Source organism: Nyctereutes procyonoides, unplaced genomic scaffold (genome assembly GCF_905146905.1).
Source record: "Nyctereutes procyonoides isolate TBG_1078 unplaced genomic scaffold, NYPRO_anot_genome, whole genome shotgun sequence".
Classification (NCBI taxonomy): Eukaryota; Metazoa; Chordata; class Mammalia; order Carnivora; family Canidae; genus Nyctereutes; species Nyctereutes procyonoides.
Window position 1 is genome coordinate 29917284 of NW_026575139.1, and position 22561 is coordinate 29939844.

General features: G+C 50.8%; 1 protein-coding gene across 1 annotated transcript; it reads left to right on the top strand.

Annotated features, from left to right (window-relative positions):
- The first annotated feature begins 1803 nt into the window (after positions 1-1803).
- Positions 1804-7257, top strand: ZFP36L1 (ZFP36 ring finger protein like 1). The gene is made up of 2 exons (XM_055304220.1): positions 1804-2010; positions 4453-7257. The coding sequence occupies exons 1-2, from the start codon at positions 1954-1956 to the stop codon at positions 5410-5412; spliced, it is 1017 nt and encodes a 338-aa protein (XP_055160195.1). The 5' UTR covers positions 1804-1953; the 3' UTR covers positions 5413-7257.
- The last annotated feature ends 15304 nt before the right edge of the window (positions 7258-22561 follow it).

Below are 22561 nucleotides of genomic sequence, written 5' to 3' on the forward strand. Positions count from 1 at the left end.
TGTGATTTGGAAGGTTTCCCTGAGTCCGCTCGGAGGTTGACGAATGCATCAGAAATGTAATAAAAATGCGTGTGTGTGTGTGGGTGGGTGGGTGGGTGGTGGTGGTGGTGAGAGCGCGACTCGAGCGCTCTGCTCCGCCCGCCCTGTCCTTTCCAAAGAAACGTGCTCATAATGGGGTGACCTAATTACATCGCAATGGAACCCGCTCTTAGCCACTCAGCGCACGGGGTTTCATAACAGACTCGGCGGCCTCGAGTGCTGGGAAGAAACGTGCGAGGGCTGAGGAGGCGGCCGGGCACGCGGGGAAATAGGAAAGAAACACAGCCCCGCGATTTCCGCCTGGGTCTTCGCTCCAGCACCCGGGGGGCCGTGGGCGACACGTTCGCAACTTTTTATTTGGGTGGATGGAGAAGCATCCCAACCTAACAGCATCCATCCATCCATCTATCTATCTATCTATCATCTATCTATATTACAGTCTTAAACGGAGTAATCTATGGGGAGAGGGCTTTCGGTTTCGAGAATCCCATGCCCCCCTCCCCCCATCCCGCCAAAACAGCGCAGCGAGTCAAGCCATATGTTCCATTCCCGTGGGGGCGGGGGAGAAGCAACAATAACTTAGAGTGTCGCCTCCCCCGTTTCTTTACCTTCATTCTTTTGCCAAAGTAACTTTTTTATTCATTGTTCAAGCATCTAGAGGTGTGTGTGTGTGTGTGTGTGTGTGTGTGCGCGCGCCCTAGTTCAGAGCGAGCGTGGAGAGCTGTGCGTTAATGATTTTTAATTGGGCGGGGAGGGGGGCGGATTGGCAAAGGGCATTCATGAAGATTCGGGTTTTCTTTATGAAAAACTTTTAAGGTTGGATGTGTCAAACAAATCCCACTCCCAGGCCTGTTAAACAAACAAGCAATCCGCCGGGGCGGTGGTCTTTTCCGCGACTTCCCCTCCCGCCGTCTGGCTGCAAAGCGCAGGAGGGTAAAGTCGCGTGCGGCGCGCGAAATCGTGCTGGGCTCGCCCCGCCGGGCCGAGCCCTCCCCGGGGGGAAAAGGTCTCCCTGGTTTCCCCTACCACTGCACCTCCGCCACGTCCTGCTGGAAAATAAACAAAACAAAAAACAAAAAAACCCGAACCCCCTAGACCTGAATGCTTTGTGCGTCCCAAACTCCCGATCTCCTGGCCTTGCCTGGTTTGCGGAAGGCGGCCGAGTGAGGAGGAGAACTCGGGAAAAGTAAGGTGTGGGGGACACTTGGAGAAGTTTCGGGGGGGGGATCTGCTCAAGATGGAAACCGCAGCTCGGGCGCTAAGGACGGGCTTCTTTCTGCTCCAGCTTGCAAAAGAGAAAGTCGAGCCCGCCTTCCTGCCCGACAAAAAAAAACAACAACACAACAACAAGAACCCCGAAGAGGGTGGAATGAGTGATGTCACAGAGCCGCGCTCGCAGGCTGACAAAGGGGGGCGCGCCCCTCCCCCTCGCGCCGCGCGGCCCGGGAGAGAGGGGCGCCCCAAGCGCCGGGTAGCCGAGCGAGCGGACTCGAAACTTTTCCTCTTTAAGAAAAAAAAAAAGTTGTGCGCGGCTCGCAGTTGGTCCCCCCCCCCCCCTCCGGCTTCTTTCCTCGTTTCCCCTCCCCCTTCTTCCTTTTGAAAGTTTCTTTTTTTTTTTTTTTTCTTTCCCGAGTTTGACCGCATGGCTGATTCAACTTCAGTGTCAATCAACTTTTTTTTTCCCCTCCTCTTCCTCATTTAAATAAGTTTAAAGCTCCTCCTTCCCCGGCCCACCAAATCTGAACTTTATAAATTGGGCTTCGCGCGCCGCAGCCGGGGAGAGTCAGAAAGGCGAGGGGCGCCGGGAGCGGGCGTGTGGGACTCCAGACCGGAGAGCCGGAGGCTGCGCCTTCCCCGCACCGAGACCTTCGCGACACGCCAGATCCTCGTCCCTGCCCCGTGCGAGCGCCCAGGATGACCACCACCCTCGTGTCTGCCACCATCTTCGACTTGAGCGAAGTTTTATGCAAGGTAGAGTGCGGCGGAGGGTTTGCTTTTCAAAGTTTCCTTTTTTCGTCTAAAGAAAGATCCTCCCAAAAGTTTAGGTCTTGGAAGGCAGGGAGGAGAGGAGGGGGAGGCGAGATAGGGTTTTTATTTTTTTTTTCCAGCCTCATTTCACCCTCCAGTTTAAAGGAATGTGGCTCTCTCCTTTCCACTCTGAGTTTCAACAGGTCCTCGCGGCGACTGCATGGGAATTTGGAGTCCAGAGTTTTGGGGGGCGAAGTTTGAGTGACGGGGCTGTCCCGGGGACGCGGGGCATTGGCCGGGACCGGGGCAGTTGCACGCTGATCCCGCCGTCCCTCCTGAGCTGCTCCAGCCGGGTTGCCCCGTGCGCGCTCTGGGTCTCGCCGCCGCCGCCGCCGGGAGGGGTTCGAGTCTCTCCAGCCACACCGCCAGCCTTTGGGGTTAGCGAGTCTCGGGAGGGCGTTTTGCTGGGAGATTTCCCTCTCTGATGTCGAATCTGAGCGCTGGGGATCAGCGAGAAAAAGACCAAGAGTTGTGATTCAAAAGGATGTTGCAAGACGGGTTTGCAGTGGGGCTTCAGTTCGTCCCAGCGCGGTCCGGCTTCCCGCCGTGAGAGCCTCCAGTGCTGCAAACTTTGGGGTGAAAATGGGACTAGGGTTGTTTTCCGAGGCGGTGGGGGCACTCGACAACAAAATGCCGGCCCGAGCTCGAGGGGCTCTGCGAGGAAGGATTTAATGGGGCCTCCTTAAGAGGTGTAGCTTGCCAGCCGGTGTGGAAAAAAGGCAGGTTTTAAACACTGAATGTTCCAGGCGTGTGGTTTAAGTGTACCTAGCAAAAGTCGATGGATGTTATTTTCGCCCCCTCGCCCCAGTTTGAGAGCAGGGAGCTGCTAGGCTGCTTTTAATTGCTAAAGTGTTTCGCCTTCTTTTAAACACGTCGGGTCATGTCGCTCTCTTTTCTCAGCTTGCTTCTCCAGTCGGCCCAGCTGCCAGGGCCCCAGGGCTGCAGGGTTGGGGTGCAGGGACTCCGAGGAGCTGAAGAGCAACATCAAAAAAAAGTTTGAAATTTCAGCTTCCTTCCCTCCTTGGTTTTCCCAGACTCCAGCTGCCCTGGCGGGGGGGCCTGAACTCAACCTACACTTCTTACTTCTTTTCCCGGCTTTCTCTCTCTCTTTGATCTATTTCTCTTTTTTTCCACTCTCTGCACACCCCTGCCACCAACCCCCCCCCCCCCCGCCCCAGGACTTTTTAAATGAACCTTTTTGTTGGGAACCAGCTCTCAACTTGGTTCCTGTAATCCGCTCTGTGGGGTGGTTGCTGTTACAGATTCCCGATCCCCTGCAGCTGATCCTAAGGGACCAACTTTAGAATTTGCACAGTGACACCCACATGGGCTGGGAGCCAACTCCCAGGTCCCCGGCTTGCACCCTTTCCAAATCTTGGGTACGGGCTGGGCAGGTGACCAGGGTCCCACTGGAACAGAAACCTATCTGTGGTGGCTCTGCTGCCCTCCCCCCTAAATCCACTATTGACTAGGAGGCGGGTGGGGGGGATGTAGTGCCTTCCTTTTCCTTCCCACCTGCAGCTTTGCGTTAAAGATTAAACACTGGCACTCTTATCCAAGCCTGCCCTTGCAGCCAGAAGACTAACTGCAAAGGCATCTTCCCAGGGGAGGGGGTGGGGTGGGCTGGGAATGGTGGGGACATCACTGTAGGAGACACCCCTTCCCTAAGCATGGGGCAATGAATTTTGTTTTTTGGAATCCCATCCTTCTCCTGGCCCTGACCCCTACCTCTGACCAAAGTGTTCTGCCCCTTCCTCTCCTCCTCCCCTAAGCAAGATAAAGCCAAGGCAGTCTGGAAACCTTTTGCCAAAGGAAGGGAACACTTCTAAAGGAGGAAGTTGAGAGTCTTAGGCCAGGTCCTGTGTGTGTGTGTGTGTGTGTGTGTGTGTGTGTGTGTGTGTGTATGGAGTGTCCATGAAGGAGGGACGGATGAAAAGGGAGGTACTCCTAGTCTCCTGAGGTTTACCTGGTTTTGTTTAGGTGTAAGGGGAATCTAGAGAAGTCTGAGTTGTCTGAGATCTTTTGAGCTAAGGAATCCATTTGGGAGGTAAAGAAGTTAGATTTTGTGGATAAAAGTGGTACCTTCGGGAACAGGATATGGGGGCACATCCCAGGGGTCTGCAGAGAGTAGGGTGCACATATAACAGTTCAATATGGGTCGGGATTTTGTGGTTTCTTCTGTATGGGGCCAAAGTAAAGCTAGGTGGCCTGTCTGTGGGAGAAAGAGGGGGAGGGGGTATACCAGGGGCAGAGTTAGAGATGGTTCCTTAGAGACACAAGGGGCATTGCAGCTTTTGGAGGGGGCTGCACTTAGTGGTACCTTCTTGGCCCTGGTGGATGGCCATTGTCACTAACCATCCTGTCTCTTCCCTCTCTTTCCTCCAGGGTAACAAGATGCTCAACTACAATACTCCCAGTGCAGGGGGCTGCCTGCTGGACAGGAAGGCGGTGGGCACCCCCGCTGGTGGGGGCTTCCCCCGGAGGCACTCGGTCACCCTCCCCAGCTCCAAGTTCCACCAGAACCAGCTCCTCAGCAGCCTCAAGGGCGAGCCGGCCCCAGCTCTGAGCTCCCGCGACAGCCGCTTCCGAGACCGCTCTTTCTCCGAAGGGGGCGAGCGGCTGCTGCCCACGCAGAAGCAGCCGGGGAGCGGCCAGGTCAACTCCAGCCGCTACAAGACCGAGCTGTGCCGCCCCTTCGAGGAGAACGGCGCCTGTAAGTACGGGGACAAGTGCCAGTTCGCACACGGCATCCACGAGCTCCGAAGTCTGACCCGCCACCCCAAGTACAAGACGGAGCTGTGCCGCACCTTCCACACCATCGGCTTTTGCCCCTACGGGCCCCGCTGCCACTTCATCCACAACGCTGAGGAGCGCCGCGCCCTGGCTGGGGCCCGGGACCTCTCCGCCGACCGTCCCCGCCTCCAGCATAGCTTTAGCTTTGCTGGGTTTCCCAGTGCCGCCGCCACCGCTGCCGCCACGGGGCTGCTGGACAGCCCCACGTCCATCACCCCACCCCCCATCCTGAGCGCCGATGACCTCCTGGGCTCACCCACCCTGCCTGATGGCACCAATAACCCCTTCGCCTTCTCCAGCCAGGAGCTGGCGAGCCTCTTTGCCCCTAGTGTGGGGCTGCCTGGGGGTGGCTCCCCAACCACCTTCCTCTACCGGCCCGTGTCCGAGTCCCCCCACATGTTTGACTCTCCCCCCAGCCCTCAGGATTCTCTCTCGGACCAGGAGGGCTATCTGAGCAGCTCCAGCAGCAGCCACAGTGGCTCAGATTCCCCCACCTTGGACAACTCAAGACGCCTGCCCATTTTCAGCAGACTTTCCATCTCAGATGACTAAACCAGGGTAGGGAGGGACCCCCTGCCTACTCCACCCCTCCCATCCCTACCCTCACCTCCCTACCCAGCCATTCCCAACATCCTGACAACCCCAACATTAACAAGGTTAAGCTCAACCCCTTTGCCCCAGAACCTTGGAATGCCCCCTCCCCCCTCATAACCCCCACTCCCTTCCCCTAACATAAGGACAAGTCAATTTGTCAGTAGCTTCCTCTGGCTTGAAATCCCCTCTCCTCGATTTTATAGTCCACTTACCACGCATAACAGACAAGTCCCATATTTGTCAGTAGATGCCTTTTCCCCCCGGCTTAAGCCTTAAGTGCCAAATCACAAAAGAAAAAGCAGTAACAGTTTACAGAAGCAATTTAGTGCCTTGTAATCTAACTTTGTCACTGTGACTACATTACCTCTTCAGCGCCAGAGGGCACCCGTGGGCCTCCCGGAGCCTCTGCCCATGGGGAGGGGGAGGGGACCCAGAACCAGCAGCTCCCTCCACTGGCGACCCAACTGCACCTTCCCTTATTTCAGCCTCCCACACACTTCCTCCTCCCTCTCCCCATGACCCCCACACCCTTCTTGGGAGCGTTGTTGCCAGACTCGGGTTTTTGGGGAAACCTATCTTGACATTCAAAACCTTTTTCTTCCCGACCTGAACCTCTGATGACTAATCTTGCCTGGGTTCGTGTAGGTCTACAGGAAGGAAGACTGAAAAAGTGGATGAAGATTGTGACATAGTGGGACTTTGTGATTTAATTTTTTGTCTTTTTTTTTTTTTTTAAAGTGGGGAGGATGGGGAAGCTAGATGGACTATGAGAGACTTGATTTTGGTGCTAAAGTTCCCCAGTTCATATGTGACATCTTTAAACAACAACAAAAAAAATAACAAAAAAAAGAGAGAAAAGCTAAAAAAACATGTAAGGGGTGAGCAGTTAATGGTATTCATTCCACATACAATATCTGTGTAAAACGATTTCCTGTAGAAGTAGCTTTAATGGTTTTTGCTCTAGAATACCGTAGGTCTATCCTTAGAGCACTCACGCCATGCTTTTTTCCCTGGGTTTTAAACTTCATATAACTTTCAGAAATTGGAGAGCAAAAATTTTGCTTGTCACTGCACATCAATATAAAAAAGCTTATTTAACTTATCAAAACGTATTTATTGCCAAAACTATGCTTTTTTTTGTTAATTTTGTTCATATTTATCGGGATGACAAATCCATAGAATATATTCTTTTATGTTAAATTATGATCTTCATATTAATCTTAAAATTTTGTGACGTGTCTTTTTCCTTTTTTTCCACAGTTTTAATATATTATTCTTCAACGACATTTTTTGTAACTTTACACTTTTTTTGGTTATTTTATTTTAAAAAAATGAAAAATTAATTTAAAAAAATGCAAAAAACTGTTGGATTATTTATTTTAGAAATTTCCCCCCTTTGTGTTGGACTGCAAATTGAGTTTCTTCTTCTTTAGGCCTTTCCACAACTAGGACTGAGAATGTATGTAAAAGTTCTGTGACAGTACAGAAGGAAAACAACTTTTATGTATGGCTTCTAAAAGGGAAAAAAAAAAAAAGAAACCCTTTGACTTCCACGTGCCCATCTCAAGACATTCCGATTGCAGATTTGAGGTTCTGGATTCCAGGCTTGGAGTTCTCCAATGTTAATGCAAACAGAACTGGCACACACACATTAAGATGAATGTAATTATTCCTCTTGCTGGTCACTACCGTCGCTTCCTATTTCTCTTTCTTTGTGTGAATTTATTTAAAAGAAAAAAAAACTTTTTTGTAACGACTATTTGCAGTTTAAAAATCAATAAACCCCGTTTTTTTTTCAAGAAACATGGATGGTGAAGCTAGTTTTACTTCATTTGTGGTTTCATTTTGCCTGAAGGTTTGTCCTTTCTTTGTATGGGATGCAGGTGCTGGGGAGAAGTGGGGGGAACCTGGTTACTCCCCCCCCCCCCCCGCCCTTCCTTACAGCTTAAATTCAGGGCTGTAGTTCCCTCTGTTGATGCTGGAAGTCTCAGCTTAGAGGGATGGGATGGAAATTTATTGCAAAGGAACCCGGACTTCTCTATTGTCCTCCCAGAGTGTTGGTTCTTGACACGGGACCAGCCTTGGGCACCGGGGCAGCTTTGGAGGTTGTTCAGAAGAGCTGATGAGGCCCATGGTTTGCCAGTCTTCTCCAGTCTGTGGTCTTCAATCCTCTGGGTGGTGATTGGAGTCCCAAAATGGTGGAGGGGGAACCTAGCACCTGGTACTTCAACCATTCTGGGCTTGAATGAGTTCTTTTGAGTGTTTCCAGTCTCATTTTTCTCACATGAAATCAACCTGAAGCTCTAGCCTCTCAACACCTGCCTGGGGCGGGCGTGATGAGGCATTGCAGGCTTAGTGAGGGGCAGCTAAGATGGCTAGGGGCCCAAACCACAGCACTGGGGATTGGGGTGGTTCCACAGGGAGCTGACATGTACTCCCATATCTGGAAGGCTGGTTAAGGAGAAGCAGCTATGAGAACGGTCAGTCATTAATAGGAAGTCCTTAGGAGTTCCCAACCCCCTACTCTTGTTACACCTCTAATGTCAAGTGGAATACGTGGGTTGTCATCTTGGGAAGAGTGGGCTCCCCTTGGCCTAGAAGCACTGCAGCTAAGGCCAAATGACCACTCAGAAGGGGTTTTGCCTGCCCGTGAGGCTGGATCCTACTGAAAAGGATACAGCCTGAAGAAGACCCTGAATCTGGGTCTCGAGAGCAGTTCTTTTTTGGAGAGGCAGGGATGGATATTGCTATTTGAGGCTGCCTTTGGTTCCTTGCACTCAGTGAGTTGGGGTGTGTGTGCAGGGAGTAAGTTGAATTTCTACCTTGACTCCACCTGGCTTCTCCCAAAGGCAGATATGCAGCAGACATGGACTGGACTGCCCTTGGGGCTTGGGAAGACCCACCTTACCTACCCAACTTATACTTCCCTGGACAGCAAGTTCCAGCTGGGGCTGCAGAGGCATGATGGAGAAAAAAGGACAATGACCTTTCCTAGGACAGGGGCTGTCAGTGGAGGTAAGGGAAAAGTAGCCCTTCTTGGGACTGGAGTGAACCTAAGCTACTCGTCCCTGAAGGAGGGAATGAGGTGTGTGTGTGTGTGTGTGTGTGTGTGTGTGTGTGTGTGTGTGTGTATTGAGTGGTAATGGTGGTGGTTGGGGCATGTGATCTTCCTCACTGACTAAAGGCAAAGACATTTAATGGTTACCTTGAGCTCATTCCGTGCAAGCATAGATGAACATACGGCAGACATCTTTCTAGTTCTGTAGCTCATGGTAACACGGGTTGGGTTCCCAGGGACTAAGGATACCCACTGGCCTGCCCAGAATTGCTTCAGTTGGAGTCGATCCCTTGAGTGATACCAATGGTAGAAGCATGGTCTCCTGGAGGGTAGAGGTTGCCTGTACAGGCAAGGGGAGGCTCCCTATGGCCTTGGGAAGTTCCCTGTCCCCAAACTTTGATGCTTTACCCCACCTAAGTGTCTCCATGGGAAATACATGGGCTGCGAATTCAGCTGCTCAGGCCCATGCATGGTTATCACCACAAAGTTGGATTTTTTGCCATCTAGGTCTTCCAGGCAGAGGAGGAGATAGATCCAAAGCTCTGCGGAAAAGGACCTAGCAGGAAACTTTTGGGCCTTTCCTTCCAGGATGTTAGAAGATGGAAGGACGTTGGCAATGAGCCTGTGCTCTAGGATGGCAGGAGTCCAGGAAGGTATGAGCCCAGAGCTGGCAGGAGACCTCTATGCCTGGGTGCCTCTAAAACGGGGAGGACAGGAGCCGTGCAGATAGCTGGAGGTAAGGCCTACACTAAAGAAATGGAACAGGAAAGGCCAGGTCTGACTTTGTCAGCAAGTTCTTTGGGCACAACCACTACTTCCTCACTTCCTGTCCCTGACCTTGGGGCATCTCTGGTTTGGGGGCCTGCATAAGGGCAGGGCCTCCATGGCTGTTGACCTGGCAACTCATGGTCTGGCCCTTTGGCTACAGGTCTTTTTCTCTTGAAGCAGCAAAAAGAAACAAGCTATTCTGGCCACTGAGCAATGACTTACTTCCCCAGGCCGGGAAGCCTCATCTTCAGGAGGAAGGTTAGGGGCATACTGCAGCTTATTGGCACTCCGGTGAAAAGAGGGCCTTTGAGAGACCAGGAAGCAGACATGAGAAAGGTTTCTCAGTCCACTGGATCGTGAAGCCCTGGTTGCCAAAGGGGCAGAGAGTCATGATAGGAAGAAGAAGGGAAATGGAACCCTTTGACCTGGGTTCAGATCCCAGCTTCTTTTGTGTCAGCTGTGCCTTGGGCAGGTGACTCAACCTTGGATTTCTCATCTATATCTCAAGAGGTGACTGAGGATCAAGTGAACATTAGCAATGACAACTCTTCATAAGTGGCAGGTAGTCTGAGAACTTTGTGTGTGTTAACTCATCAAATGTTCATATCACCCCATGGAGGAGGCACTTTGACATTCTCATTTTCCATATGGAGAAATTGGGGTGCAGAGAAGTTCACTAATTTGTCACACAGCTAGTGTTGGGATTTGAACCCAGGCAGGCCAGCTCCCTCATTGCACTTCACCACCATATCACAGGCTGGCATACTGAGTACATTTGGCACAGTCCCTGGCACATAGTAACTGCAAATCGACCGGTGTCAGTTCCTGTCTCCCTTGGCCCGTGGAGACTTTGTAGGGACACAAGAAGCAGCCAGTTGGATTAGATGACTCTGCACACACCCCTCCAGTATCATGATCTCATGTCCCATGCGGCCTGGAGTTGGCATGTTTGGAGGATGGTGCCTGGGAGGAGGGGCAGGCCACCCCCTTGGACTTTCCCCTTTCCTGCCTGCCATGGGGTGGCTCCTGTTAATGATCAACAGAGCAAAGGGTGCCCCAGGGCCACCTGGAGAGTTGGCCCTGTGCCCTTCTTCCCCTGGGATCTCACTCCCCTGCACGTAGCCAACCATTTAATCACGTCTGGCTGGACTGCCTGAAACAGTGCCTGAGTTCAGAGGGGGAGGGGAGATACTACCCAGGCTCTTCACCTCCCCCTGCTGCCTTTTGGATTGCCTTTCTCAGGCAGGTTTCTGGTCTGCTGGGCACAAGTAGGTACCTTGAGCATTGGGAAGCAGGACAAAACCTTGGCCTTTCCTTGAGGTCAGGCTAGCTCTTGGAGTTCCTGTGGTGACCCACCAAAAGGGTAAAGCTTGGATTACAGAAAACCTTCTGGTCTAAGGGCCTACACTCCTTTTGCAGAAGTCACAAAGGGTTACCTCTGAGTTACTCTTGTGGGAAACTAATCTCTGAGGAGCCAGGGCAAGAGCTGTCCACATGCCAGGCCACGTTCCCTCCTGCCCATGAGAGCCAGCTGCTGGTCAGGGGATGAGGATGTTCCCACCATGTTTAGGATGTTTGCAGTTATTTTGACATGTTGGCGAAGACCAGGTCTCAAGGTACAGAGCTGGGAGTGACAACTGTACCTGCGCCATCAGCTTGGGGTACAGTGAAAATAAATATTGGCCATGGCCAAATCTGAGGCAATTTTCTCACTATCTGGGGCCAGTCAGGTAGCTGTCCCTCTGACTCCCAGTTGTACCCCATGCAGAAGGAGGTCATGACCAGATGGGACAGAGTTCATCATTTCTGCCCACCCCAGTGCTCAGGGGGATGAGAGGCTCTGCTGCCCCAGGTGAGGAGCTGGTTTTGGAGTCAGAGAGCCATGGGTTCAAATCCCTGCTCAGGGTCAACCTCACTCTGTGACCTCTGGCTAAAAACTTAGGGAGCAGCTTAGATCCCCAGCTTCCCCATTTGCAAGATGGGATGAGGACAAGGAGATGATGCTAACGACATCTATGGGTGAGCTTTGGCACAGTCACACAATGGAGTACTATGCAGCCATATACAAAAACAAGTGACAGGTAAACACAGCACATGGATGAATCACAAAAACATAAAGTTAAAGGGGAGGGGTGCACCTGGGTAGCAGTCAGTTAAGTGACCAACTCTGAATTTCGGTGCAGGTCATGATCTCCAGGTGGTGAGATCAAGCCCTATTTCTTATTCTACTTCTCCTTATTCCTCTGTTCCTCCTCACTGCTCTCTCTCTCTCTCAAAAAAAATAAATAAATAAAATTTTTTAAGAAAGATTTTATTTATTTATTCATGAGAGACACACAGAGAGAGATGCAAAGATAGAGGCAGAAGGAGAAACAGGCTCCATGCATGGAGCCCGATGTGGGATTCGATCCCAGGGACCGCGAGATCACGCCCTGAGCCAAAGGCAGACGCTCAATGCTGAGCCACCCAGGCGTCTCTGTTAAAAAATTTTTTTAAACCTCATAAGGTTAAGAGAAAGAAGCCAGTCAAAAAGAGTGCAGGTTGTATAAGTTCATTTATATGAGGTTCATAAGCAGGCAAAACTGAGCTACGATGATAGAGATTCCATTAGAAGATGGAGTGCATACACACAGAAGTTCATGGAGTGCATGCTGGAGATGTATGTACTTTACTGAGTGTAAGTTACACGTAAATGTAAACTCCTATAGTGTTATTTTAAGTGCTCATATACATTCAGGAAAAGTGAAATTCGTCAAAAAAGAAAAAAAAGAAAAAAAAAGGAAAAAGGAAATGAAACAAAGACTTGGCCCATGGTAGGCACTTAGTACCTTGTAGCTGGTTTTTGTAGTAGCCACGACCTGAGGGATAGCAGTCCTGCTCCCTTTTTATAGAAGGAGGGAATGGGTTCAGAGCAGCTGAGTAACTTGTCTACGCAAAGTGGGATTTGCATTCCAGCACGTCGGCTTTTAAGCCCACACAGCTGCTCACTACCCTAGATGCCCCTCAGTGCACAGGTGTTGCTTCCTTAGAAAAGCTCAATACAGAGTAATCCAGATTCCAGCAAGCTAATTAGTAAATTAAAAAAAATTAATTAGTAAATATAATCATCTGCATTTAGAAAAGAGTTTTTTACTTTGTGGATTCAAAATTAATCTCCTGTGGCTAGTTGTTACCTCCCACACTTTGTGTGGGATAGAGGGAGGCCAAGCTGGAGCCTGGCTGAGCTCTGAGGGGCTGTGGAGAGGAGGGCGTGGCTGGGCAGGCCAGCATCCCTATCCCGGGATTCACCCGTGTGGCCTGCCTGTCCAGGCCCGTCTCTCCTGAAGGCTGATGGGGGCTGTGAGGCCTCCAAGGGGCCTGGCTGGCCCAGCCTGCCTGCCCTGGCCCTCAGCCTCAAGGGTGCATGGAAGCCTCACGTGGCCATCAGGGTACCACCTTTGACCTCTGTTCCATTCCATTCTTTTGGAACGTGGCTCTCGTATTGAGGCTTTGGGAAATGTTCTTGGATCCTGACTGAGGGAGACACCTAGCTCAGCCAGGAGATCTGTCCACCCGAAGGTCCGGGGGCAGGTTCTTGCAGGGTTGATCTGCCAGGGCAGTGTGTGGAGACAGTAGTCTCAGTGCCCTGGGAAGGGCCCGAGGCTGCTTAGTGGGCTCAGGCAGCAGGGCAGAAGGTAAGATGTTCCCTCTCAGGGTGGGGCAAGCGAGTGCCTCCTTAAACTAGGCACGCTTGGCACCTCACTCTTGGCACCCTGTCAGGCAGGCCTGGATGTGTAACCCTGCTCAGGCACTTACAAGCTGTGTGACCTTGGGCAAATCACTTTGCCTCTCTGAGCCTCATTTTCCTCCTCTAAGCATGGGTACAGGAAACATACCCTACCCTGCCCACCTTATAGGGCTGTGGTGAGGATCAGAGGAGGTGGAGAGGAAGAAGTTTTGGGAATGAAAGCCCCTGGACAGAGGTGGCATTGAGAGTGTGAGAGTAGCTTGTGGCCCTCTGGAGGGACAGAGCCCCTTCTCTGCAGGTGTTTAGTGTCACAACCTGGTGCGCTTGGCTGCTGTGGCTCACCTTCCGGTTGTCCTGCCTTGAATTCACGGGTGGTGTATATGTTGTAGGTGATTCTTCAAAATTTAACTAATAAGCATACTAACACGGCTCAGTGTTTGTGGAGACTTACCACGCATGCGTGGTGCTGGTTTCAGCCCTCCATCACACAGTCTCATTTGTTAGCACCTATGCGCAAGTACTATTGCTAGACCCATTCTACAGATGGGGAAAGTCAAGCTCAGGACAAAGTCTGTATTCCCAATCACATAGTTGTACCTAGTGTGTCTGACCCCACACCACACAAGCTCATCCCCCACACTCCAATCGGGAGGCAGATGTCAGATGGCACTGGGGTCACTCAGCAGATCTGGGTTTCTAATATTCATCCTCCCCTGGGGACCCACAGGCATGGAGGAGAATATGTCTCCCCCTCAGCCTGTCCTTTCTTGGGATGTTGCCATCCCGTCTGGTTACCCTCTCCACAGCCCAGGGGATTGGAGTGGTGAGCAGAGGGTATGCTTGTTTTCTGCCTCTTTTGTAAATGGGGAAACTGAGGTACAATATAATAGTGGGGAGGGCCTGGGGATCACCCTCAAGTGCAGCAGCCGCCTTGAAAACCAAGTCCCCGGGGTGGGGGTGGGGGGCTGTTCTGCCACCTGGCCAGCGGTGGAAGGAATAATATTTTAGCCCTCAGAGGGGTGTCATCCTGCCTAATGGTGATGGAGAAATCCAGGCTCCTGCAGGAGCCCCCTAAGGGCCAGGGTGATCACTCTCTAAGCGGCCTTCGGGTACACCTGAAGGGGGGACCTGGGCGGGCCTTCTCTGGAAGGCACTGGATGGTTGCTCGAACTGGTGTGCCTTCTTGGGGTGCACCATTTGCTGAGAGATGTTGCCCGCACTCCAGCATTCCCGGTTCACCTCTCATGTCTTCCTGCTAGTGCAGGGGTCAGAGGGAGAAAAACTGTAGGCCCTTGAGCTCCAGCCAGTCCCTGAAGCAAAGGAAGGAGGCGCTTGCCCATCAGCTCCCGCCTCAAGCTGGAGGCAGGAGGGCAGGGCGCAGGCCGCTTCCGTGACCGGCTCCGAGAGGCCTGTTTCCTCAGGCCTCTTTCTCCCTGTGTTCCTGGTCCTTTTGCTGCCCAGCCTTGAGTGCCCTGAGGCATTGTGGGCCGCCAGGCAGTTGGTTTGGACTCAGGTAAAAGCCAACATACTTTTGGTTTCTGTGTTGTCCTTGCTTCTGCTTCTTTCCTTCTATTCTGCAGTTTCTGCCCTGGTTTGGGGCTGGAGCTGAGTCTGCCCGCACCACGCATGGTCCCTGCGCACTGGCCAACGCACATCAGAGCCAAATAGGGGGCCTGGCCCCTTCGGCGCACAGTCAGATGCTCAGGAGGACTCCTAGGCTGTAGGTCCACATGCTGAGAGGGCTTTAGGAATCTAGGCTTTCTCTTCTTAAACATACGTTAAAAATCACCGGAGGATCAGAAGTCCATGCCAACATGCAAGTGACCCCGAAAGTTCTATAGTAGGACCACTGCCCAGCTGTGGCTCGCCTGGTTTGGGGACTGGAGAAGACAAGTCCCACCTCGGCCATAATTTGCTGTGAACCTGAGTAGCCACTTCTCATTTCCAGCCTTTCATTTCCTTGTCTTTGAAATAAGAGGTTTGGACCAGATGAGTCCTTAGTCCTATGATTCCATGAATATCTTAGAAAGCAGAACGCACAGAGCCAAGGCTCCTTTGCCATGCCAAATGATGGGGCAATGGAGCCAGCACGGCTGATGCTCTAAAGCCCCAACCACAGTTCTAGCAGAAGGGACCTGATGGGTCTTGTTAATAATGTCAGGTGACTCACGAGGACTGATCCGGGACTCTAGAAGTGGATTGTCGGAGCCTCCTTTGAAGTGGTGGTCTGAAACACTTTTATGAACTGGAGCTTGAATGAGAACATGTAAGTCATCTCCTTGGTATGTTGTATTTTCCCAAACACACCATTTAAAATCAAAACACTGAAACAACTGTCTTATTTGGGGATGGTGCTTTGCATTTGAACACACTGCTTAACATCATTCGCTGCCTGGTTTCTGTGACACTTGGGAGAATGAGTTACTGAAATTTGAAGTCCCAGGGAGGTAGATTTCAGCTCATTTCAGGAAAGGGCTTTTGCCCAAGCCAAGCTGGCCTTTGGAGGTAGGGAATTTCCCATCAGCTGTGATGTTCAAACCAATGCCAGGGGTTTACCAACCTCCCGCCCAGGCCCCCACAGTGCCCTCCTGCCCACCAGTCAGGTTCCCTGACCCCCTATCCCAAGCAGCCCCCTCCTCCTCACCCTGTTGTACCATCCTGGCTTACTGCTTTAGAACTTGTCACTCTCTGAAGGTGTCACACCCATTTATTTATTTATTTTTCTCCTTCAGCATATTGCCAAACTCCAAGGTCAATCTGGCAAAGCAGGCACCCAGGCCCTGGTTCCCCTCTCTGTCTCCGGTGTTTGGCCTCCTGGCACTTAGCAGACACACAGCACATACTGAATGGGTACAATTTTGCTATTGGTATAGGCTTTATAGCTTCTGATCCTATGAGCCCCTCATCCTATGGGATTAGGCCCCTCAGGAGCATGGTTCCAGATGTTGCAAGGAGCTGAGGGAGGGCAGAGCAAGCAATCACCAGGGACGGCGAGGGCAGAGACTCTCTCGCTGGCCCTATCCTTAGGGGAGTCACCCAAACTTTTGGGGTTTTGGTGGCCTCATCTGTAAAAGGAACGGGTTGGATTCAGTCATCTCAAGGCTGACTCCAGCTGGACCACCTTGTGATTCAAGTACTCTGTGTTTGTACTCACTCCTCTGTTCTCAAACTGTTTGTTCAACTCCCTTTTATTAGGGGTTCTAGGGCTATTAAAACAGAAAAAGAAAAAAACCCAACCCCAACTAAGTAGCCTTGGGAAGTGAAGAGTAAATACAAGTGCAAATGGATTGTTTTATTCCACATAACAAATTACAAGGACTGCAGGTAGTCCCCAAGGAAACTATTTAATTAAATAATCCTCAGGTTAAATATAGATAGTTCAACCCAGTCACAAATTAACAACTGAGAATGTTTTTTCCTGATATACTTTGGCCACCTAACAGGGCGCTCAGCTGTGACACACCTAATAATCTCTGATTTATTGAAATACACTTTATAAAGAGGTTTATACATTCTTCTTTCTCTTTGGCCTCTCTAGGAGATGGTGAGGAAGCTTGGATGTTTCCATTTTACCGGTGAGAAAATGAAAAATAAGCTACTCTTCGTGATATCATGAAAGCAGCCCCCTGCGGCTGTTTCTGGCTGCTGGCATGTGCTGATAGGCAAGCCACAGAGATGGCTCATTTTTTTGTTGATAGATAAATTTGGGACTAGCCTTTGCATATTCCTCTTTCTTCCCTACATAGTCCTCTTTCTTTGGAAAGAGATTTCTTCTGTATCCCAAAGTGTTAATCCACATGCCACCTGTAACAGCAATTAATTCAGGATTCCCTCTGTGTTGAATCCATCAACACATAGATAGGTATTGGATTCGAATAGGGTGTAAAAGGTGCTACACGGTTCGAAAAGATATAGGATGTGATCCTTGTTCATAAAGAGTTTGCATTTCAGTTGGGGAGGTAAGGCGTACATTAATGAAGCCATCCTGAATGAGACTGGATTTTGTGCTTTGATGGCATTCCGCACTGATACAATAGCTTGAGATAATGAGTGGATGGTGCAGCTTGTGATACTCTGCGAATTGGGTGGTACGTTTAGTGCCAATAAGTCAGAGGAGGGAGAGGTTGGCAAGGGCCAGTGTCTCTCTGGAGAGAGGCTTGCTTGCAGCTCTACAGTGGCCTGGTTCTGGGGGTACAGGAGGGACCCTGTAACTGCTCTAAGCCATCGATCTCAGGGAATTGAATGTGAGTGGCACCCACTGGAGCGGTGTGGCATGGTGACCCTGCATCATGAAGAGCTCAGATTGCAGAGACGTAGAGATGGTAAAAAGATGGAGCTGTCTCAAGGTCACCATCCGTGATCTGGTTCAGCCCTTGGGTCCATTAACATGTACCATGCCTTACATGGTATTTCTAAATATTTTGAGCCAACATTTAAAAAATCAAGAGATTTAAAAAATAATAATCAAGTTTTCTGGCATCTCTTGAAACATTGGTATATCTGGCCATGGAAGACTCATAGCCCCTTTTGGCATTGATTGAAGTGCCTGTCATGTGGATCTAAGTAGCATCTTTTAAGACAGGGCTTGTGCTGTCTGGCTTGTCCGCGTCCCCACTTCTCCCTGTTAGTCTCCAAGACCTCCTACCCCTTTTGCTCTAGTGGCAGAGAAATATTTTTCTGTACTCCCATCTCCACTAAGAGTAAGAAAAATAAAAGCCCAAGAGGGCTGTGTGTTTTTAAAAAAAAGCAACAGGAAAAAGGCCCATCCTTCATAGAAATGAAGAACGTCAAACAAACGGCAGCACTGTTGGAGGAGTTTAGCCCACCGGCCTCCCTCATGTACATTCCTGCTGGGCCCTGTGCCAGTGGAGTTTGCGGGAAACACGGACGATTGAATAACAGAGAGGCACCGCCTTACCAGTCATCCTACTAGCTGAGGTTTATTTTATTTATTTATTTTTAAGATTTTATTTATTTATTCATGAGAGACACACAGAGAGAGGCAGAGACACAGGCAGAGGGAGAAGCAGGTTCCATGCAGGGAGCCCGATGCGGGACTCCATCCCGGGACTCCAGGATCGCGCCCTGGGCCAAAGGCAGGCGCTGAACCACTGAGCCACCCAGGGATCCCCTAGCTGAGGTTTATTAAGGGCTATGGGTGTCAGAGGCTACCTCGCTTAACCTTCCCAACAACCCCCCGAGAGACGTACTACTATCTCCATCTCAGAGTGGGGAGACAGAGAGGTTACCCAACGTGCCCAAGGTCACACAGCTACTTGAGGGTGGGGACAGGATTTGGGTATGGGTCTGCCTCACCCCAGACCCCATTCCCACCGCTGCTTCCTCTGTGCTGCGGGGCCCTAAGACAGCTACCCCTGGCCGGGGTGATAGATGCATGTTGCGTGGTGACATGTACCTGCGTGCGCTGTCTCCGTACCCAGAGCAGTCTTGGCAGCTAAGAAGCTCGCAGTCAATCTCTCTGAATGTGTGCGCTGGGCAGGTGGTTCCTGAGGCCCCCAGCGGCTGGGGCTGTTTGCTGAACTTGTTCCTCTGAGAACCACATCCTGCTGGGGGCTCAGGTTGGGCCTCCTGCCAGCTATGGGCAGGGGAAAACAGACAGGCAGGATAGCCCCACCTGCTCCATACCTTGCTTTTCCAAGACTGGCTCCTCCTGTTCTGTAAGTCTTTCCACCTCCACCTGCCTTCACCCCCTAGATCGTGAGATGAGACAGTTGGTGGCTGGCAGAGTGAAGGGCAAAGCAGCAACTGTTGACAAAGCCAGATGGTGAAGGAGATGGTTCTCCAAGCCACTGAGGCCCCGTGAGTGGCTGTCCTGGGGTGTGTGTGCACAGGGGCCGTGGGTGTGGGTTAGAGGGCAGTGTCTATGCAGCTGGCTCCCTGATGGGAGTGGAGGAAGCCGTGGAAGCAGAGCTATGAGGCTGACAGCAGCAGTGGTCCTGTGTGGAAGCCCCTGCTCAGTGCCTACTGGTCTTCGTTGCTTAGAACTAAACCCCAAGATAAGGGTTTGAGCGCTAGTAGTTAACTTGAGAGGTGATCCCAGGAAGCCCCAATAGGAGCTTGGGGAAATGAGTCAGAGGAGGGAAGGCAGCCAACAAAGCGTTTGTTTTCAAGTTTGTTATCACTGGGGGTGGCTGGACCTTGATCTTGCCGGGACGATCTTCCTTGCAGTAAAGGACACATGCCTCAGAGAAGCACATGCAGGGGGCAAGGGAGCTGGGTACGCACACAACAATCCCTCAGTTGTGGGTTGAGGGTCACTTGGTCCTTCTGGCTTGCCGTGGGAGTGGGCAGGGGGGCCCCGGTGGCCAGAGAGAGTCCCCAGGTGGAGATACAGGTGCTACAATTGGCAGTTGGACAGGCATGCGCTGAAGTGGGGAGGGCGAGGGGACGTGGGTGGGCAGCAATCCCCCCTCACTCCCCTTCTGACCATGTAGGTGGAGCATCATGGCTGGAGCTTGGGGTGCTTTGTAGAGGTTCTACACCTGTCCTGTATCATCAGCTTTTGCTACCTAACAGACTTCCTCCAAACTTAGTGGCTTAAAATAGCAATCGTTTATTTAGCTCACAATTCGGTGGGGTGGCAATTTGGCCTGGGCTTAGCTGGGTCATTCTGGTCTCAGCTGTGCTTGCTCGTGTGTCTGTGGCCAGCTGGAAGGTGGGCTGGGGGCCGGCCGGTCCCTGACAGTCTCTCGTCCGTGGCAGGCTAGCCGAGGCTCGCTCTCACGGCCGTGGCTGCGCTCCAAGGGAATGAGCGTCGGCAGGCAAGGGCTCTGGAAGCCTAGGCTTGGAACTGACACGGCATCACTTCCACCGCATTCTGTTGGCCAAAGCAAGTCATCGGGCTTGTCCAGATTCAAGGGGGTGGGAAAAAAGACTCTGCCTCTCTGTGGGAGGAGCTGCAAAGTCACATTTAGGAGGATAGGAACGTTTGTAGCCATTTTTACAAATGATCTATCATATGTCCCATGCTTTTAGGCATCTTGTGGTCTGGTGGACAATCAAAACCAGTGTTTGTTCTACTCTTTTAGACATAGTAGGAGTCTGAAGCTGTCTGGATCAAGTGTGGGAAAGTCTCTGTCCTGTAATATCTCCTCCACTTCTGCTTTCTGCTTAACGTTGTCCTTTCTTCGGTCATCTTTAAGAAAGCAATTATTTCTGAGGGATAGCACATTAAGTGTCTATTTACTGCAGCAGTGGTTCCATGTGGGTGGGAGAGGCAGCAATGAGCTGAGTGGGTGTGGAGAACATAAATTATGTTTGCTTTACTTCGGGCCATTGTCTGAACCTCTCCCCATGTTTAGGGAATGCCTACCATCCTAGTCCTACTGGGTGGCAGCAGAGCCCGCCACTTCAGAAGATGAAAGGGCCTTGTATTCCCTCGCCTGGCCTCCCTTTGCAGCCAGGGCACAGGCTTATGACCTGGGCTCTGCCAATCAAACACACTTGCCCTCATGCTCAGAAAGAGGAGCTAGGGATGTGAAGAAGTGGGGATCAGTAAACTCTCTGGAGGCGGTCTGAGTTCCTGGGTAGTGTGTCCTTGGGCCTAGGAGCTGGGTCCAGTGTCCAGGGCTAGTATACCGGTGGCATAAGCCACTGTGCCCAGTGCCTGTGGCTGGGGTGTCCTCACAAGTTCTGCGGTGTGTTTTAGGGGAATAGATTCTGGCTACAGAGTCTCAAACTTGGTTCCTTAGCTCTTCCACAGATTATGTAAAATGTGTGAAGTAGCCGTTTAGTGAGTTTCTATTTTGCTTGAATCGGCTAGACCTTATTTCTGTTGCTTGCAGATAAGAAACTCTAACTTATATGGTCAGGGTGGAGGGGGCGGGAGTGGGGGGAAGTTAACAGGAGAAACTGGTTCTTATGTCACTAATTTGCCCCATGTGGCCCCATTGGGAACTGAAAAAGAAAACTGGCTGTTTTTGAAAGCATGTGACACTTTATTAGTTTCAAACAATTTTTTCAGAAGATAAAAGATGTGCCCTTTTAAGAAGCCAGTTGAAAAACTGAGGGATAGCCCTCTGAGAGAGAGGGGCAGATATGAGACATAGTGTGCTTCCTGTTTGGAGCCCTGGAGCCAGACATAAATGTCTGAGACTTGGTGGAAGGCCAGAGGTGGCTGTAGGGGGTGATGTGAAACATAGCTGAGGATCCCCGAGTCAAAGGACAGAGTATGAAATTCATTTATTTTTCTCTGAAGAGCATCCAGAGTTGGACGGGGACATGTTACAACAGCAAAGTTGAGTAAAGAACATGTATTATTTAAGGTCTGGTACCTGCTTAGCTAATAAGCAAAATTTTTTTCCTTAATAGAAGATACTTTTAGAGAAAAAACATGGTTGAGTGGATCACATAGGATATTACTGCTTCTCTTGGTTTATCAACCCTTAAAGAAAGTTTACATTTGAGCGTAGAGAAATTGGGCAGTTATTTCAAATGTAGGTGGCATCGCCAGGAGGTTATTAATTCACCTCCCTACATAAAATACAAAAGAAATACACTTACAAAAGGCAAGTCAGAGAACATCCAAACAATGTACAATATGGCCCTGCTGGTTATCTTGGGTGGAATGATAGTTCTTGTCAAGACATGGGTGAGGGAGGTTAGCTGCCTAGCAGTAATGCTTCTTGGGCTGCCTGGGGTCATAACTTCACTTTTGGGTTACCCACCTCCCCACCATCACCCAGGTAAAGTACCTCTCGCAGGTCCCTGGCCTTTTCTCCTTCCCCGCACTGCTCTTCCTGAGTTACCTGAGCTGCTGTGTAGAACCCCATTGTGTTCCTGTGGCACCGTCACTCTCCAAAGAGAGCAAATTCAGCTGTTGTCCCAAGGGCTGGGTCTACAGAGTGGGCAGGGTCCTAGGAGTGACACCCCAGGCCAACTTGCCTCCAAAGGGAGGTGATCCAGTCTGGAGAGAGCTAGACTACTGTGTGAAGAAAGACTGAGAGGCTCTGGCCCATGCCCATTCACTGGCGGTGTGGGTTTTGCTGAAGGGTGCAGAACACTTTAGATATTAACACATCAAATCTGCGGTGGTTGTAATGAAAGCCCCTCCTTCCACCCCAGGAGGCAGACTCTTGCAGTATCTCCACGTGGGACCAGCTGGGTGCGAACTGAGCGTGCGCAGTTCCAATATTCATGGGTGAAGATGAATCTGTGTGAGTGGCCCTCACCTGTGGTTCTCACTGTGCATCCTGGAAACCAAAGGAAACTTCTTTTTGGCCCTTGGTGCCACTGACTGGGGATACTCAGTCAACCAGCCCTTGGCCTTTGTGAACATTTATGTAGAAACTCTTTGCCTTGAAGGCTCTCCTTCCACTTGCTCTTCATCTAAGTCCCTGTTTTACAGGGACTTTTTACAGAAACTGAGGCTTCTAGAGATCAAATGGTTTGGCCAAGTTTACGGAGGTGGTAAGGAGTGGAAATCAAGTCTTTTAATTCCAAATCCAATGTTCTTATCATAATACCTCACTGTTAATCTCGAATTTACTCAAATACTGCATTGAAGAGAAGTGACTTAGAGATTTGTTAGTAGT